Raw genomic sequence first — 18,476 nt, 5'->3', positions numbered from 1 at the left:
TCCCTGGTTCGATTCCCGGCCGAAGCAAACATGTTATAGTTTTATTGTCGATTTGATCCATGGAAACACAACATAACTCCATTGTAATGCGTGCGTCGGTGGTGTAGTGGTTACCATAGTTGCCTTCCAAACAATTGTCCCGGGTTCGATTCCCGGCCGACGCAAGCATTTCAAAGTTTTATTGTCGATTTGATCCGTAGAAACACAACATAACTCCATTGTAATCCGTACGTCGGTGGTGTAGTGGTTAACATAGTTGCCTTCCAAGCAATTGTCCCGGGTTCGATTCCCGGCCGACGGAAGCATTTCAAAGTTTTTTGTCGATTTGATCCATGGAAACACAACATAACTCCATTGTAAAGCGTGCGTCGGTGGTGTAGTGGTTAACATAGTTGCCTTCCAAGAAATTGTCCCGGGTTCGATTCCCGGCCGACGCAAACATGTTATAGTTTTATTGTCGATTTGATCCATGGAAACACAACATAATGCCATTGTAATCCGTGCGTCGATGGTGTAGTGGTTAACATAGTTGCCTTCCAAGCAATTGTCCCGGGTTCGATTCCCGGCCGACGCAAGCATTTCAGAGTTTTATTGTCGATTTGATCCATAGAAACACAACATACCTCCATTGTAAAGCGTGCGTCGGTGGTGTAGTGGTTAACATAGTTGCCTTCCAAGCAATTGTCCCGGGTTCGATTCCCGGCCGACGGAAGCATTTCAAAGTTTTTTTGTCGATTTGATCCGTAGAAACACCACGTAACTCGGTTGTAATGCGTGCGTCGGTGGTGTAGTGGTTAACATAGTTGCCTTCCAAGCAATTGTCCCGGGTTCGATTCCCGGCCGACGCAAACATGTTATAGTTTTATTGTCGATTTGATCCGTAGAAACACAACATAACTCCATTGTAATCCGTGCATCGGTGGTGTAGTGGTTAACATAGTTGCCTTCCAAGCAATTGTCCCTGGTTCGATTCCCGGCCGACGCAAACATGTTATAGTTTTATTGTCGATTTGATCCATGGAAACACAACATAACTCCATTGTAATGCGTGCGTCAGTGGTGTAGTGGTTAACATAGTTGCCTTCCAAGCAATTGTCCCGGGTTCGATTCCCGGCCGACGCAAACATGTTATAGTTTTATTGTCGATTTGATACATGGAAACACAACATAACTCCATTGTAATCCGTGCGTCGGTGGTGTAGTGGTTAACATAGTTGCCTTCCAAGCAATTGTCCCGGGTTCGATTCCCGGCCGACGCAAACATGTTATAGTTTTATTGTCGATTTGATACATGGAAACACAACATAACTCCATTGTAATGCGTGCGTCGGTGGTGTAGTGGTTAACATAGTTGCCTTCCAAGCAATTGTCCCGGGTTCGATTCCCGGCCGACGCAAGCATTTCAAAGTTTTTTTGTCGATTTGATCCATGGAAACACAACATAACTCCATTGTAAAGCGTGCGTCGGTGGTGTAGTGGTTAACATAGTTGCCTTCCAAGCAATTGTCCCGGGTTCGATTCCCGGCCGACGCAAACAGTTCAAAGGTTTTTGTCGATTTGATCCATGGAAACACAACATAACTCCATTGTGATCCGTGCGTCGGTGGTGTAGAGGTTAATATAGTTGCCTCCCAAGCAATTGTCCCGGGTTCGATTCCCGGCCGACGCAAGCATTTCAAAGTTTTATTGTCGATTTGATCCGTAGAAACACAACATAACTCTATTGTAATCCGTGCGTCGGTGGTGTAGTGGTTAACGTAGTTGCCTTCCAAGCAATTGTCCCGGGTTCAATTCCCGGCCGACGGAAACATGTTATAGTTTTATTGTCGATTTGATCCATGGAAACACAACATAACTCCATTGTAATGCGTGCGTCGGTGGTGTAGTGGTTAGCATAGTTGCCTTCCAAGCAATTGTCCCGGGTTCGATTCCCGGCCGACGCAAACATGTTATAGTTTTATTGTCGATTTGATCCATGGAAACACAACATAATGCCATTGTAATCCGTGCGTCGGTGGTGTAGTGGTTAACATAGTTGCCTTCCAAGCAATTGTCCCGAGTTCGATTCCCGGCCGACGCAAGCATCTCAAAGTTTTTTTGTCGATTTGATCCATAGAAACACAACATAACTCCATTGTAAAGCGTGCGTCGGTGGTGTAGTGGTTAACATAGTTGCCTTCCAAGCAATTGTCCCGGGTTCGATTCCCGGCCGACGCAAGCATTTCAAAGTTTTTTTGTCGATTTGATCCGTAGAAACACAACATAACTCGGTTGTAATGCGTGCGTCGGTGGTGTAGTGGTTAACATAGTTGCCTTCCAAGCAATTATCCCGGGTTCGATTCCCGGCCGACACAAACATTTCAAAGGTTTATTAGTCGATTTGATCCATGGAAACACAGCATAACTCCATTGTAATCCGTGCGTCGATGGTGTAGTGGTTAACATAGTTGCCTTCCAAGCAATTGTCCCGGGTTCGATTCCCGGCCGACGCAAGCATTTCAAAGTTTTATTGTCGATTTGATCCGTAGAAACACAACATAACTCCATTGTAATCCGTGCGTCGGTGGTGTAGTGGTTAACATAGTTGCCTTCCAAGCAATTGTCCCGGGTTCGATTCCCGGCCGACGCAAGCATTTCAAAGTTTTTTTGTCGATTTGATCCGTAGAAACACAACATAACTCGGTTGTAATGCGTGCGTCGGTGGTGTAGTGGTTAACATAGTTGCCTTCCAAGCAATTGTCCCGGGTTCGATTCCCGGCCGACGCAAGCATTTCAAAGTTTTATTGTCGATTTGATCCGTAGAAACACAACATAACTCCATTGTAATGCGTGCGTCGGTGGTGTAGTGGTTAACATAGTTGCCTTCCAAGCAATTGTCCCGGGTTCGATTCTCGGCCGAAGCAAACATTTCAAAGGTTTTTGTCGATTTGATCCATGGAAACACAACATAACTCCATTGTAATCCGTGCGTCGGTGGTGTAGTGGTTAACATAGTTGCCTTCTAAGCAATTGTCCCGGGTTCGATTCCTGGCCGACGCAAGCATTTCAAAGTTTTATTGTCGATTTGATCCGTAGAAACACAATAACTCCATTGTAATCCGTGCGTCGATGGTGTAGGGGTTAACATAGTTGCCTTCCAAGCAATTGTCCCGTGTTCGATTCCCGGCCGACGCAAGCATTTCAAAGTTTTATTGTCGATTTGATCCGTAGAAACACAACATAACTCCATTGTAATCCGTGCGTCGGTGGTGTAGTGGTTAACATAGTTGCCTTCCAAGCAATTGTCCCGGGTTCGATTCCCGGCCGACGCAAGCATTTCAAAGTTTTATTGTCGATTTGATTCGTAGAAACACAACATAACTCCATTGTAATCCGTGCGTCGGTGGTGTAGTGGTTAACATAGTTGCCTTCCAAGCAATTGTCCCTGGTTCGATTCCCGGCCGACGCAAACATATTATAGTTTTATTGTCGATTTGATCCATGGAAACACAACATAACTCCATTGTAATGCGTGCGTCGGTGGTGTAGTGGTTACCATAGTTGCCTTCCAAACAATTGTCCCGGGTTCGATTCCCGGCCGACGCAAGCATTTCAAAGTTGTATTGTCGATTTGATCCGTAAGAAACACAACATAACTCCATTGTAATCCGTACGTCGGTGGTGTAGTGGTTAACATAGTTGCCTTCCAAGGAATTGTCCCGGGTTCGATTCCCGGCCGACGGAAGCATTTCAAAGTTTTTTTGTCGATTTGATCCATGGAAACACAACATAACTCCATTGTAAAGCGTGCGTCGGTGGTGTAGTGGTTAACATAGTTGCCTTCCAAGAAATTGTCCCGGGTTCGATTCCCGGCCGACGCAAACATGTTATAGTTTTATTGTCGATTTGATCCATGGAAACACAACATAACTCCATTGTAATACGTGCGTCGGTGGTGTAGTGGTTAACATAGTTGTCTTCTAAGCAATTGTCCCGGGTTCGATTCCTGGCCGACGCAAGCATTTCAAAGTTTTATTGTCTATTTGATCCGTAGAAACACAATAACTCCATTGTAATCCGTGCGTCGATGGTGTAGTGGTTAACATAGTTGCCTTCCAAGCAATTGTCCCGGGTTCGATTCCCGGCCGACGCAAACATTTAAAAGGTTTATTAGTCGATTTGATCCGTAGAAACACAACATAACTCGGTTGGTTGTAATGCGTGCGTCGGTGGTGTAGTGGTTAACATAGTTGCCTTTCAAGCAATTGTCCCGGGTTCGATTCCCGGCCGACGCAAACAGTTCAAAGGTTTTTGTCGATTTGATCCATGGAAACACAACATAACTCCATTGTAAAGCGTGCGTCGGTGGTGTAGTGGTTAACATAGTTGCCTTCCAAGAAAGTGTCCCGGGTTCGATTCCCGGCCGACGCAAACATGTTATAGTTTTATTGTCGATTTGATCCATGGAAACACAACATAACTCCATTGTAATACGTGCGTCGGTGGTGTAGTGGTTAACATAGTTGTCTTCTAAGCAATTGTCCCGGGTTCGATTCCTGGCCGACGCAAGCATTTCAAAGTTTTATTGTCTATTTGATCCGTAGAAACACAATAACTCCATTGTAATCCGTGCGTCGATGGTGTAGTGGTTAACATAGTTGCCTTCCAAGCAATTGTCCCGGGTTCGATTCCCGGCCGACGCAAACATTTAAAAGGTTTATTAGTCGATTTGATCCGTAGAAACACAACATAACTCGGTTGGTTGTAATGCGTGCGTCGGTGGTGTAGTGGTTAACATAGTTGCCTTTCAAGCAATTGTCCCGGGTTCGATTCCCGGCCGACGCAAACAGTTCAAAGGTTTTTGTCGATTTGATCCATGGAAACACAACATAACTCCATTGTGATCCGTGCGTCGGTGGTGTAGTGGTTAATATAGTTGCCTTCCAAGCAATTGTCCCGGGTTCGATTCCCGGCCGACGCAGGCATTTCAAAGTTTTATTGTCGATTTGATCCGTAGAAACACCACATAACTCCATTGTAATCCGTGCGTCGGTGGTGTAGTGGTTAACATAGTTGCCTTCCAAGCAATTGTCCCGGGTTCGATTCCCGGCCGACGCAAACATGTTATAGTTTTATTGTCGATTTGATCCATGGAAACACAACATAACTCCATTGTAATGCGTGCGTCGGTGGTGTAGTGGTTAACATAGTTGCCTTCCAAGCAATTGTCCCTGGTTCGATTCCCGGCTGACGCAAACATTTCAAAGGTTTTTGTCGATTAATATAGTTGCCTTCCAAGCAATTGTCCCGAGTTCGATTCCTGGCCGACGGAAACATTTCAAAGGTTTTTGTCGATTTGATCCATGGAAACACAACATAACTCCATTGTAATACGTGCGTCGGTTGTGTAGTGGTTAACATAGTTGCCTTTCAAGCAATTGTCCCGGGTTCGATTCCCGGCCGACGCAAACATTTCAAAGGTTTTTGTCGATTTGATCCATGGAAACACAACATAACTCCATTGTGATCCGTGCGTCGGTGGTGTAGTGGTTAATATAGTTGCCTTCCAAGCAATTGTTCCGGGTTCGATTCCCGGCAGACGCAAGCATTTCAAAGTTTTATTGTCGATTTGATCCGTAGAAACACAACATAACTCCATTGTAATCCGTGCGTCGGTGGTGTAGTGGTTAACGTAGTTGCCTTCCAAGCAATTGTCCCGGGTTCAATTCCCGGCCGACGCAAACATGTTATAGTTTTATTGTCGATTTGATCCATGGAAACACAACATAACTCCATTGTAATGCGTGCGTCGGTGGTGTAGTGGTTAGCATAGTTGCCTTCCAAGCAATTGTCCCAGGTTCGATTCCCGGCCGACGCAAGTATTTCAAAGTTTTATTGTCGATTTGATCCGTAGAAACACAACATAACTCCATTGTAATCCGTGCGTCGGTGGTGTAGTGGTTAACATAGTTGCTTTTCAAGCAATTGTCCCGGGTTCGATTCCCGGCCGACGCAAGCATTTCAAAGTTTTATTGTCGATTTGATCCGTAGAAAAACCCAACATAACTCCATTGTAATCCGTGCGTCGGTGGTGTAGTGGTTAACATAGTTGCCTTCCAAGCAATTGTCCCGGGTTCGAATCCCGGCCGACGCAAGCATTTCAAAGTTTTTTTGTCGATTTGGTCCGTAGAAACACAACATAACTCGGTTTTAATGCGTGCGTCGGTGGTGTAGTGGTTAACATCGTTTCCTTCCAAGCAATATTCCCGGGTTCGATTCCCGGCCGACGCAAGCATTTCAAAGTTTTATTGTTGATTTTATCCGTAGAAACACAACATAACTCGGTTGTAATGCGTGCGTCGGTGGTGTAGTGGTTAACATAATTGCCTTCCAAGCAATTGTCCCGGGTTCGATTCCCGGCCGACGCAAACATTTCAAAGGTTTTTGTCGATTTGATCCATGGAAACACAACATAACTCCATTTTGATCCGTGCGTCGGTGGTGTAGTGATTAACATAGTTGTCTTCCAAGCAATTGTCCCGGGTTCGATTCCCGGCCGACGCAAGCATTTCAAAGTTTTATTGTCGATTTGATCCGTAGAAACACAACATAACTCCATTGTAATGCGTGCGTCGGTGGTGTAGTGGTTAACATCGTTTCCGTCCAAGCAATTGTCCCGGGTTCGATTCCCGGCCGACGCAAGCATTTCAAAGTTTTATTGTCGATTTGATCCGTAGAAACACAACATAACTCCATTGTAATGCGTGCGTCGGTGGTGTAGTGGTTAACATCGTTTCCGTCCAAGCAATTGTCCCGGGTTCGATTCCCGGCCGACGCAAGCATTTCAAAGTTTAATTGTCGATTTTATCCGTAGAAACACAACATAACTCGGTTGTAATGCGTGCGTCGGTGGTGTAGTGGTTAACATAGTTGCCTTCCAAGCAATTGTCCCGGGTTCGATTCCCGGCCGATGCAAGCATTTCAAAGGTTTATTAGTCGATTTGATCCGTAGAAACACAGCATAACTCCATTGTAATCCGTGCGTCGGTTGTGTAGTGGTTAACATAGTTGCCTTCCAAGCAATTGTCCCGGGTTCGATTCCCGGCCGACGCAAACATTTAAAAGTTTTATAGTCGATTTGATCCATACGTAATACGTGCGTTAGTTAACATAGTTTGTCATATACATTGTATCCTTATTTGTTTGCCACACTTAGCAACATTTGTATTTATAGGATGTTCCCACAAACACACTTGTATCATTTCTGCGACCATTTGAAACGGAATTATGGATACTGGTGTTCCTAGCTATACATGTAGTTGCCTTCTTTCTTTTCATTTTGGATCGGCTTAGCCCCTTTAGCCGTATGCACACTGGTAGATCTGGACAAGAGCAAGACGCATTGAATCTCTCAAGAGCCCTTTGGTTTTCTTGGGGTGTGCTCTTTAATAGCGGGATTGGTGAAGGTAAGTTTTTTATTTTGCTCATTCTACAAGAATTTTATCGTTTTCATTCAGGAGAAATATACGCTAAAATATTACAAATGTAACTGGTGATATTATGACCTATATACCTATTTCTAGTATATCAACTTTCGCCTTTCCTTCTTCGACCATTGTGATCGTTTAAACGTGAACAAAATCGCACACACTGTAAACGGTATAATAAATACAATAATTTTATTTGTTACATCACAGTACATATCATTACTATTTATTTAGGAACACCACGTAGTCTGAGCGCACGCGTAGTGGGAATGGTCTGGGCATTCTTTTCCATGATCATGCTTGCATCGTATACGGCTAATCTGGCAGCCTTTCTCGTACTAGAAAAGCCGGAGGGAAAGATATCGGGAATAAATGACGCACGGGTAAGTAGAAAGTACGATGTTGTTATGCATATTTCTACTAGGAAACAATTAACATTCTCAATAATCTATCCGATATCGTTCCTCTAATGCTTGACTCCCACTTAAGCGCAATGTAGGCCTAAGTAATTTGACAAATTACAAGCGATAGAATATATATATATTACCCGAACTTGTCATTTTGTCAACTCGCTTACGTTGCTTTCGTCTTCGCGTTGCGCCCGAGTGGGAATCAACCCGTATTTGAACTATGGTACTAATCAGTTGATATAAGGTTTTAAGAATACTGTTTAATGACGTAGTCTAAATAATGTAATGATCCATTGCTCACAATTATTCACAGATGCGTAATCCGTCCAACACTTTCAAGTTTGCCACAGTCAAAGGGAGCTCAGTGGATGCGTATTTTCGACGTCAGGTCGAACTCTCCACGATGTATACTTTTATGACGAATTTCAATTATGTGAATGCAGATGAAGCAGTCGAGGCTGTAAGAAGTGGGTAAGATGGATAGTTAGGCAAACTAATTTCTTCTCTTCTTCCATAATACTATAATCTTTGACATGTGAGATCTGCTCCAGTAAAATACGTAATGTGCAACCCTCACTGATTGCATTGATGATCTCTTTCTTTATATATATAGTGAACTAGATGCATTTATATGGGATTCAGCCATGCTAGACTACCAGACGTCTAGAGACTGTAACCTTGTTACAGTAGGAGAGTTATTCGGTAAATCAGGGTTTGGCATAGGCTTACCAAAAGGTAGTCTGTGGACGCAAGAAGTATCTTTGGCAATTTTACATTTGCAAGAAGGAGGTGTGATGGAACAACTTGATTCACAATGGATTAGTTATCGAAATTGCCCAGTGGTGGACAATCAGCCCGCAACGCTGAATCTTGAAAATATGGGAGGTTGGTACGCCAAAGACATTTAACCAATACTAGGCCTAATTTTTTAAACCGTCATCTTACAGGCCTAAGATAAGATAAGATAATAAGATTTATAAAGCGCACATATCCACAAAGTGCTTAAGGCGCTTGTAAAACCATGAAAAATACTAACCTTGAAACTAAAAACAACAACAAGTTTTGCAAAAAAAAAAACCCGGAATATTAAAGCAGACCAATCGAACCCACATCACTGCTTCCGTTTACCGGCAATTTAAGGTGCACACACCTGCCAGTACATTACTCACAGGTGTTCTCAGTAATGTGGGTATCTAGCTAAACAATAACCGTACAAATTTCCAAAGGCAGCCGACAGCAGATGTGTCTTAAGCGCACTCTTGAACACATCAGTAGATGCGTTCCAGAGACGAGGTGCTGCAACAGCAAATGACCTATCACCCCATGAATGCCTGGACCTAGGCACAATAAGCTGTTGCAGACTACTAGACCTAAGATTCCGAGCTGGCGCATGCCTGACCAGCAAATCACGGAGGTAGTGCGGACCTTCACCGTTTAAGCAATTTTCACCAAATCAGAAAATACATTGAGCCTACTTGGGAAATCAATTGACAAAAACAGAACATTTAGTGTTTATTTTCTAATGAACACCGCATTCTGTAAATTAATAATAATAATATTAATCTCATTTTCTACATGAACACAGGAACATTTTTACTGATTGGTTTTGCGGTATTTGGCGGCTTATTTATGATTGTTATAGAACGGCAATACAAAGAATACCACGACCGAAAGAAACAGCAAAAAGATCTTGCCGGCCAGGTTACCCTTAAATGGAAGGCACAATTGAAGGTGAGTTACTTTACTATTTAAAAGTAATATTTTTTTTGATACACGATTCAACAACCATCTTTGGTTAAAGACTGTGATGCTGCTGGTATGTGAATTACATTTTTAGAGTTGAATCCATAAAACATAATTCTAACGTTGAACTTATATTCGGTTGATGAACAGTGTTTAGTGTTTTCTTCTGTTCAAAATGCATGTGGCACATTGCGTAGGCGTTACACTGTACTTACGTTTACCTGTCTCCACCAAGGCGTACACATTGGTACCTAATTAGTAAGGTCAAACCCCGGGTCAAACACGATTTTAAACACTGTTATAATTATTTTTGTAGAAGCGACAAACAGACGACAAAGGACAGAAAGAGACACAGAACGAGTCGTGTTCAGAAGAGGAAGAACTTGCATTACTTGAAAAGGGTAAATTAAATAATGTTTAGTTATATTTCTGGCAAAATAAAACATCTGCAGACTGTGCCGGCTCTAGCACGCTTTTAAGTCGCGTGCGTGCGCTACTGCAGTCAACGCAAGCGAGTTGAGCAATGAGCGACAGTTCGAATAATCCATCGCTTGTGATTGTTCAAATCTTACTTACGTTGCGTTACGTCCTTGTTTTGCGTCTTTAAGCCAGTTTTCCTGTCGACGTTATTCGACGCTATCGTCGTTGATCGTTAACAGTTCAACGACGATCGTTTGAAAACGATCAAGTTGAAATAATAACGATAGCGAGTACCTTTTCCTGTAAATCGTTAACATTTCAATGTTTACGTAGAAGATTGCCGATTATTGTTAACGATAGCATCGAATAACGTCGACAGGAAAACAGGCTTTAGTTGTAACCAAGCATAATAATATTAAAATGACGTTTTACCGGATTCTCGTACGATATCAAGTCTAGCCCACGCCGGTTATTGACAGTTTACCTCCTCCTTTTCAAAAGCGTTATGTCAATGTTTTCTGCAAGCCAAACTTTGATTCTCAATAATAGATAAAATGCACAATATTCCATTGGAGACAGTAGTCTTGAAGTATAGCTGAGAAAAAGTTTTGATCTCTGACCAGTATTATATTTTTGAGTTATGAAATTTATACATTTATATTTTATTTATGTTTTTAGAATTACAATTTTATCTCTCTCTGAGTTTATCGCCAGCATCCCATCATACCAACAATTATTAGTACTGCCATTCCTGCAACTGCAGATGTTTTCTGATTATAATAATTCTTCTATAGTAAAAGTTGAATGTCTTTTTCTTTGTCTAGAAATGGACTCAGTAAATGGTCGAATAGCGGGACGGACGGATAAGTTTGATTACAACTCGAAACCAAACAGCACTAGCAACCACACGTCTACCGATACACCCGTATGAAATCTTGACCGCTAAAAATGGCCGCTGATTCTGCTGAAATGTAGTGTTCTGCATTCTGTACAATTGTGTTCTTTTTTAAAGTAAACCTTTTCATAGACAATCTCAACCAGGAATATTTGGCTTTCGGTAAATACGTTTAAGGAGAAGCTGCTCTGAATTGAATAGCTGTGAATGTCTTTACGAAGCAAGATGTTCCTTGGCATAACTGGAAGATCATTTTGAAATTCTTCTGTTTTTTTATGATTGATAATCAGTTAAAAAAAAAAATTATGGATCTATTATGCTATTGCTAAAATGTAGGCCTAAGATATTATGTGTCATTCATAAAGATGTATTTCCCCCCAAAAAACAGTTAAATTCAACCAAAAACTCATTGGCCTGGCAGCCAATTTTACACCTTTTTGCTTTAAATTACAATTTTTCAGGTAAATAATTTAGTTTTTTTTCGATCCAATTTTTGGTCAAGGTGAATAACTATTATGGAACATCAAAATGGCATATTCAATTTTTCAGGGGGACAATATATCGTTAAGTACAAAGTTTAAACTTAAGACACCAATTTACACACCTAGTTAGTCCTACCTAATTATCGTATTTATACGATTTAATTATACCACAAAGAAATAAATCATATTATTATTATCTCTTATTTTTATGAACATTTGTGTTTAGGCCGGCTGACATTGAGGAGGTACATTAAATACACTTCTATATGATTTAAATAATAAACAACACTTTGGTATTACTTTTAGATCAAATTAATTGCATTTAATCAGAACATTTTATTTAAATATATGCACTAGTGGTAACGATAAACTGTATATAACTATATCTATATATAGAAACGATCAAAATAATTGTATAATTACATAAATAATAAATGTGCTGTTAATTAAGATGAAAACGATTAGTTGGATACCTGGGAAGGAAGCGCCTCTCAATGGATCTATGCATGATGTATATAAAATGATCAAGTCTGTATACTTGGTCGTAGATAATAATGGTGATCATTTGTATCATTCTTCAATAAATGTTCGAGTATTTAGTCAAACATGTACCATAATGTGTGTATCAATTTGGTATTCCTCATAACTTTCTCCCCGAGTGTTATAACCCGGATCTAAAACAACTTTCGTAATAATCTCATAAAAAAAACTAAAACTGAGCTAATTTATTATTCTAAACAAAGATCAGTAAACCAAAGATGAAAACTATTGTCCAAATGAAATGAAAGCATATGTCATCATATAAATACCAAATAATAATAGTTCATTCTTATATGTATAAATAAATAACAACAATATTATATAAACATTTAACTATAAATGATTCCAAAATCCGAAAGATAATTGGCAAGAACATAAACTTTGGAAGGGCGGATATAAGGAAGATACGCACCATGTGATTATACATGACAAAATAGAAAAAAATCATATTTTAAAAATGTAGGTGGCCATAGGCCATGATGACGTCATAGCATCGAATAGGCAAAAGTTTTCAAGAAGTTATGTCTACAACTCAAATATCTTTAAAATCAATCAGATTGCATTCTGAGGAGCTATAATAGATTCAAAATAGGATATTAAATTGACCATGTACGGCATTTTTATTCCACATGGAATTGATACTTGATATGGAATATGTTTGAAACTTTATGTTTGATTTGAATGTATAATCAATCTTAGATTTTCATTACGTGGCTCTGACGTCATTAAAATGTTATTAGCAGTTAATTCTATGTTGGTCAAATTATGAAATGTTAAAATTTAACTCAACTCATTAAATAAATTGAAAACTGAACATTAACAGAATCACAAAAAGACAGACTTTCAATCATCAACTGAAATTGTTTAATTTCACAAAAACAAAAACATAGGCAAATTCTTATTTAAAAACTTATATTAAACATATTATTTATACAGGATCTTACAACAATTCTATTGATAGTCCTGTTTACAATTAAAAAGAGACCTTAAATACAAATCATAAAAGTAATGTACTTTTTATACTCGCCATTTGCACGAGTCCAGCTGAAGGACATTCTGTAAAATTAACCTACAAAACACTTTTTAACAGTTAAAGCAATATTGTATCTTTTAAAATAAATTATTTATTGTGTTGCTACTATAGGCCCTAATTACAATGTAATATTATGCAACACATGCGATAAACCTCTGGTAACAATCAATCAAACAATCAATCAATATACCATTTATTCAGATAATTGTACAGATGGAATACAAGCCACAAAAAGAAGATACTCAATATAGATAACCATTGCTTTGAAATATTTAAATGGAAGAAGGCAGGATCTAGAATGATACATGATCTTGTTTCGGGTCTGTCTTTGAGACAGGGGAGGGGGTACAGGACAAACGGGATAAAGATATATACTATATCAAAAGCCGGAAAGTTGTTTTTAATGAGTACATATAGGCCTATATATTTTAAAAAATATTTATATGAATACTGTATTCGATAAATCATGGAAGAAAAATAAATTATATTTTCCCTCCATAGATAAACTACCAAGCATATCTGGGCTATTGTTGACAACAACATATAATACTGTACATTCGCCTTGCTGAAAAACGTGTTCGGTTACATTGTAAAAAAAAGCATATTTACATCGCTAATAAGTCAATTCAAAAATATGAATTTCAATACTGTCCCTGATTAAATATTAAATACTATTGTACAATTGTCCTGATTATATTATTTGCATATTATAAACTTCTCCTGATCTGTACAAAGTCTATGTGATAAGTGATTATGAACAATAAATTACTGACAAATGAATTGGGAACTCAATGAAAAACTTACTATCCTTCGTTAATGAAAGGTATTTGTTTATAGGTCCTACTTGAATCAAATATATTGTTTAAATCATATACGATGGAATACAATAAATTATTCTGTGATCATTAAACTGTTTTAAACATCTGTATGAATAATTCACTGTTCTTGTACAATATCTGTACCAATTATTATGAATCACTCAGAATGCATGGAATGCAGTGTATATCATTTTAATTATTAATTATAATTTAATTTTAATGACTCTTATTTTGAAAGAGATTATGTAGTTTGGAATAATTTCAGTAGTCAAGAAAAACATGTTGATGTCAAAATTGGAATGTTATTTTACAACTACAGAAGAATTAATAAATCATCATTACTTGGGTTGTGGATCAAGACAGAAAACACTATGTATAAATACATAACAACATTATTTTGAAGAGGATCAAAATCGTATTATATTATCTGAGTATAAAGAGTGGGGGAGGGTAGGCAATAATGCAACGCTTTACCCACACCCCCTAAAAAGCTCCCTCTCTCACTTGATTCCTGATTGATACTTATACTATAATGTATTGAACATATCTACTATGTACTATTTATTTTCTCTTGTTGGAAGTACTAGTACTAGTTTAAAGTGCACATGATTAGGAATTACAATGGACCATATTTATAGCCTATCCGAGAAGGCTACTATTGGAACAATATACCATGAATAATTTGCGGTTTGCCAACTTTTCGTACCTCAAAATCTACATTTTTACCTAATGGAACTGGGAAATGAAGTTCGTGGCCAAATCATTTTTACATTTTAGCCAAATTTATTTTTTTACATAATGTATGTTATTATCTTATCACATTCTCTCTATTCTACTGAAACTTCTATAGGTACAATAATTAGTATTGAAAGGTATGAATAACACCAAATGTTTTTGGTGTTGGATTTAATTAAAATTTTAATTAAATAATTTAACAACTGTTCTGTAGTAACTTCAAACTTGATGAGGAAATAATATTGCACATGAATCATTGTATTATAAAGAATAACCATCTATTAACTCATTGGCATCTGTAATAATATCTCTAAGATATGTTGAATCTTTGATTTTGTCTGTGATATCAACGACACATTTAAGTACAAATGCTGTTTTTTTATCATCTTCTGACATAAGTTTATTTTGTTGGAAGAAAGAGTTGATTAAAGACTTCAGCTTCTTTGGAGATTCTGCCATGTCTGCCACTATACGCTTGCTTGGTTGCTCCCATTCTGAATTAAACGTATCTGCTATTCTTCTCATTTTTCTAGCCATCTTAAAAACAAAAATATTAATATTTATTTTCATTACAATGCATGCAAAGTATAACAATTAAATAACAAGTTGTGAAAGATGTGGTTGAAATGGAACAGGGCAACCACAGAGTATGGGAAAAAGCTGTCATAAAAACATATAATAATATTGATAATATTCACTCTGATCTTAATACAATCCGGAGCGGACCCTGGATTTTTAAAAATGACACATTGAGTATTTAAGCCATGGTGGGACATGTGGCAAAGAGAATTTAGTTAAAGAAAACCCCTAGATGCCCTGAAATGGTACTCTGGCACATAAAACTCATGATAAATGGCACTTCTAGTTGGCTGGAAATGGCACTCTCAAATTTTTGTTTAGGTTGCGTTTTTCAATGCGAACATTTAGGAAAACAGTCTGCAGCGTGGTGCTTAAAGTATATACTGTTATGTAATTATGGTTAAGGAAAAAATTGAAATTATTTATTTTATTTAATTCCAATCTTTAGGGGGGTCGACTGCCCTCCTCCTGACAATAACAAAAAAGGCAATAATGAATGGATTGATCAGAGAATGAAGAAAATACCTGGAAACACAAGCACATTAATCAGCAGTTTGTATGCCAAGTAGGCCTACAATTTACATCTATTTTATTTTTTCAACAATACTTTATACTGATTTCTTCATTAGGACCTACACAAAATAAAATATATTGTCACTCATGCATGACAAATTGTAAAATTAAAATGCCACAGCATTTTGGTATTTGATGGGCTGATCTTGTAATGAATGTTACAGGGTAAATGTGGGAAATATTTTTACATGTTGAATAGGACAGTAAGGCAACACACTATTCATTTTGTGTAATACCACATGGCCTGGGAACCATCATTTTTGTGGCCATCCAATGCTTTCCTCTGGGCGCTGCTTAAACTGCTCAAACTTTATGTGACAAACAAATGTGATGTGCCAATATATGGAAATAATGATGTCATATCACTACGATATTTGGGAATATCACTACCATATTTGGGCAGATCACACTTTTTTTGTCAAACGAATTTGATAGTGTATAGCTTTAGGCACCCTGGTAAGCTGTGGGGCCCCTGGGTTGTTACACTGCACTGCTTGTCATACAGTCAGTAGAATAAACGTCTACACTTACTTCTTTGGTATCTGATAAAGTTGGTCTTTCTTCATCGTCAGGACCATCTACTTCAATATCAAGGTCAAACTGTTGTTTAGGCACAACTTAAAAAAAAATTATTGTGGTGGTCATTAAAAATATTTCAATTCACATCCAAACCATTTGGAGATCCCTCCACTTAAAGAATGGAATACTGTTACTGTACATACCGTAAATCTTCTAATAGTAACCCACACTCTAATAGTAGCCCACACTCTAATAGTAGCCCACACTCTAATAGTAGCCCACACTCTAATAGTAGCCCACACTCTAATAGTAGCCCACACTCTAATAGTAGCCCACACTCTAATAGTAGCCCACACTCTAATAGTAGCCCACACTCTAATAGTAGCCCACACTCTAATAGTAGCCCACACTCTAATAGTAGCCCACACTCTAATAGTAGCCCACACTCTAATAGTAGCCCACACTCTAATAGTAGCCCACACTCTAATAGTAGCCCACACTCTAATAGTAGCCCACACTCTAATAGTAACCCACACTCTAATAGTAACCCACACTCTAATAGTAACCCACACTCTAATAGTAACCCACACTCTAATAGTAACCCACACTCTAATAGTAACCCACACTCTAATAGTAACCCACACTCTAATAGTAACCCACACTCTAATAGTAACCCACACTCTAATAGTAACCCACACTCTAATAGTAACCCACACTCTAATAGTAACCCACACTCTAATAGTAACCCACACTCTAATAGTAGCCCACACTCTAATAGTAGCCCACACTCTAATAGTAGCCCACACTCTAATAGTAGCCCCCCTTATAAGTCAATCTATAATAATAACCCACTACTCTAATAGTAGCCCACACTCTAATAGTAGCCCCCCTTATAAGTCAATCTATAATAATAACCCACTACTCTAATAGTAACCCATTGGAGTCACAAAAACTATTGACAAAATGACATTATGAAGACTGGTCGTTTAATGACAGTTGTATTTTGAAAATAAGGAGATAATGCATGTTGATCTCGGGAGTGGGGGGAGGATTGAGTGTTTTTGAGTTTATAAAATAAAGTTAAGAGTTCAAACAAATTTGTTTATTCGAAATGTTTTAGTATTTTGCTATGAGAATTGCTGACCAAAAAAGTTGGGGTGGGTTACTATTTTCAGGTGCCTAATTTACAATTAGTAATAGTATTAGTAACCTACTACTACTCAGTCTAATACTAGTATTACTAATAGATAGTAACCCCCCTCTAATAGTAACCCACCCTAAAAAAACAATCAAAGAATAATAACCCAGGGTTACTAGAAGATGTACGGTATATAAAGAAACATATTCATTGGTAGTCAGAAATAAAATAGAAAAGCAGTGTACTGTCTATTGACCGACTAGCTAACTAACTAGGCCTAAGCCTAGTGTAGTAGTAGGCTAGCTAGTAGTAGTAGTCTAGGGCAGGGAAGGCCTACTTATATTTTAGCCATACTAGGCTAGGTAGCCTGGAATTGTGGAAAAGAAAGTAAGTACTAAATTAAATAGTAATCAACTACGGTCGTTAGTAGGCCTAGCTAGTATAAAATATAAACATTCTTTTTTACTTACTCTCACTAATTATATTGCGTGAAAGTGTGCTATTTTCTTCTAAGTACAATGTTAACAGAGCCGTTGTTTTCGACATTTTGCGTTGTTGTTTATGGTATGGAAGAGCGAATTATTATGCAATATTCATTAGTCACCGTCTCACACATGCGGAAGTAATATCCATATCGTGTCAAAGTTTACACTGTGGAGAGGACTACATTTTGTGTCACCAACAGCAGCTCGTAGTTGTAATTATAACAGCAGTCTATCCTCGAGGTTGTGCCAGCCAGCCACGTACTTCTGCATTTCATGTAAAATATGTTTCCCATTGTCGTTCGCGTCAACTGCCGTTACTATTACAACCCAAGCGTCAGTTGGCGAAATTCTGTTGAGGGCTTTTTTTTATCTAATCGAATTGTATTTTTTTCAATTAATCTTAATTTTTTTACGGCACTTTTAAGCATTTGAGCAATTTTTATATTTCAATGTTATGATATCTATTTGACAGAAGGGAGGAATTTGCTTGTAGTGTAAGAACTTTTTGGTGTATATGGTAACATGCATGAGTTGACCAACACATTGTGGCAGGACGTTTATTTGAGGATTGAACAAAATAAATGCACCAGGGCGTTTATTCCAAATGATGTTCGATGGGGATGCATTACTTTTCAGGAAG

At 38.5% G+C, this 18,476-nt stretch overlaps 2 protein-coding genes and 19 non-coding genes across 21 annotated transcripts in view; 20 read left to right on the top strand and 1 right to left on the bottom strand.

The window, feature by feature from the left end:
* LOC144844514 (glutamate receptor ionotropic, NMDA 1-like) overlaps positions 1 to 12,216 on the top strand; it is a 54,787-nt gene extending 42,571 nt beyond the window's left edge. The window contains exons 10-16 of the mRNA XM_078701456.1: positions 7,214 to 7,445; positions 7,701 to 7,849; positions 8,190 to 8,347; positions 8,490 to 8,761; positions 9,462 to 9,607; positions 9,936 to 10,020; positions 10,864 to 12,216. Of these exons, the coding sequence (XP_078557582.1) occupies positions 7,214 to 7,445; positions 7,701 to 7,849; positions 8,190 to 8,347; positions 8,490 to 8,761; positions 9,462 to 9,607; positions 9,936 to 10,020; positions 10,864 to 10,970 (1,149 nt within the window). The 3' untranslated portion in view covers positions 10,971 to 12,216. The remainder of the gene's footprint in view (positions 1 to 7,213; positions 7,446 to 7,700; positions 7,850 to 8,189; positions 8,348 to 8,489; positions 8,762 to 9,461; positions 9,608 to 9,935; positions 10,021 to 10,863) is intronic.
* Positions 777 to 848, top strand: Trnag-ucc (transfer RNA glycine (anticodon UCC)). The gene has a single exon. It is a non-coding gene; the product is annotated as a tRNA-Gly (tRNA).
* On the top strand, positions 1,188 to 1,259 carry Trnag-ucc (transfer RNA glycine (anticodon UCC)). Its single transcript has one exon. It is a non-coding gene; the product is annotated as a tRNA-Gly (tRNA).
* On the top strand, positions 1,325 to 1,396 carry Trnag-ucc (transfer RNA glycine (anticodon UCC)). The gene has a single exon. It is a non-coding gene; the product is annotated as a tRNA-Gly (tRNA).
* Trnag-ucc (transfer RNA glycine (anticodon UCC)) lies at positions 1,462 to 1,533 on the top strand. The gene has a single exon. It is a non-coding gene; the product is annotated as a tRNA-Gly (tRNA).
* Positions 1,598 to 1,669, top strand: Trnag-ccc (transfer RNA glycine (anticodon CCC)). The gene has a single exon. It is a non-coding gene; the product is annotated as a tRNA-Gly (tRNA).
* Positions 1,872 to 1,943, top strand: Trnag-ucc (transfer RNA glycine (anticodon UCC)). The gene has a single exon. It is a non-coding gene; the product is annotated as a tRNA-Gly (tRNA).
* Trnag-ucc (transfer RNA glycine (anticodon UCC)) lies at positions 2,146 to 2,217 on the top strand. The gene has a single exon. It is a non-coding gene; the product is annotated as a tRNA-Gly (tRNA).
* Trnag-ucc (transfer RNA glycine (anticodon UCC)) lies at positions 2,558 to 2,629 on the top strand. Its single transcript has one exon. It is a non-coding gene; the product is annotated as a tRNA-Gly (tRNA).
* On the top strand, positions 2,695 to 2,766 carry Trnag-ucc (transfer RNA glycine (anticodon UCC)). The gene has a single exon. It is a non-coding gene; the product is annotated as a tRNA-Gly (tRNA).
* On the top strand, positions 2,968 to 3,039 carry Trnar-ucu (transfer RNA arginine (anticodon UCU)). Its single transcript has one exon. It is a non-coding gene; the product is annotated as a tRNA-Arg (tRNA).
* On the top strand, positions 3,240 to 3,311 carry Trnag-ucc (transfer RNA glycine (anticodon UCC)). Its single transcript has one exon. It is a non-coding gene; the product is annotated as a tRNA-Gly (tRNA).
* Trnar-ucu (transfer RNA arginine (anticodon UCU)) lies at positions 3,926 to 3,997 on the top strand. Its single transcript has one exon. It is a non-coding gene; the product is annotated as a tRNA-Arg (tRNA).
* Positions 4,203 to 4,274, top strand: Trnae-uuc (transfer RNA glutamic acid (anticodon UUC)). The gene has a single exon. It is a non-coding gene; the product is annotated as a tRNA-Glu (tRNA).
* Positions 4,476 to 4,547, top strand: Trnar-ucu (transfer RNA arginine (anticodon UCU)). Its single transcript has one exon. It is a non-coding gene; the product is annotated as a tRNA-Arg (tRNA).
* Trnae-uuc (transfer RNA glutamic acid (anticodon UUC)) lies at positions 4,753 to 4,824 on the top strand. The gene has a single exon. It is a non-coding gene; the product is annotated as a tRNA-Glu (tRNA).
* Trnag-ucc (transfer RNA glycine (anticodon UCC)) lies at positions 5,026 to 5,097 on the top strand. The gene has a single exon. It is a non-coding gene; the product is annotated as a tRNA-Gly (tRNA).
* On the top strand, positions 5,376 to 5,447 carry Trnae-uuc (transfer RNA glutamic acid (anticodon UUC)). The gene has a single exon. It is a non-coding gene; the product is annotated as a tRNA-Glu (tRNA).
* Positions 5,923 to 5,994, top strand: Trnae-uuc (transfer RNA glutamic acid (anticodon UUC)). The gene has a single exon. It is a non-coding gene; the product is annotated as a tRNA-Glu (tRNA).
* On the top strand, positions 6,062 to 6,133 carry Trnag-ucc (transfer RNA glycine (anticodon UCC)). Its single transcript has one exon. It is a non-coding gene; the product is annotated as a tRNA-Gly (tRNA).
* Positions 12,217 to 12,797: 581 nt separating the features above from the next.
* Positions 12,798 to 18,197, bottom strand: LOC144842917 (uncharacterized). The gene is made up of 3 exons (XM_078699556.1): positions 17,822 to 18,197; positions 16,226 to 16,311; positions 12,798 to 15,079 (listed from the first exon to the last, which is right to left on the bottom strand). The coding sequence occupies exons 1-3, from the start codon at positions 17,895 to 17,897 to the stop codon at positions 14,804 to 14,806; spliced, it is 438 nt and encodes a 145-aa protein (XP_078555682.1). The 5' UTR covers positions 17,898 to 18,197; the 3' UTR covers positions 12,798 to 14,803.
* Between the last annotated feature and the right edge of the window lie 279 nt (positions 18,198 to 18,476).

The sequence above is a fragment of the Antedon bifida genome, chromosome 1 (genome assembly GCF_963402885.1).
Source record: "Antedon bifida chromosome 1, ecAntBifi1.1, whole genome shotgun sequence".
NCBI classification, from domain to species: Eukaryota; Metazoa; Echinodermata; class Crinoidea; order Comatulida; family Antedonidae; genus Antedon; species Antedon bifida.
Note: the sequence above shows the minus strand (reverse complement) of the source record. Positions and strands in the feature narration are given on the sequence as shown.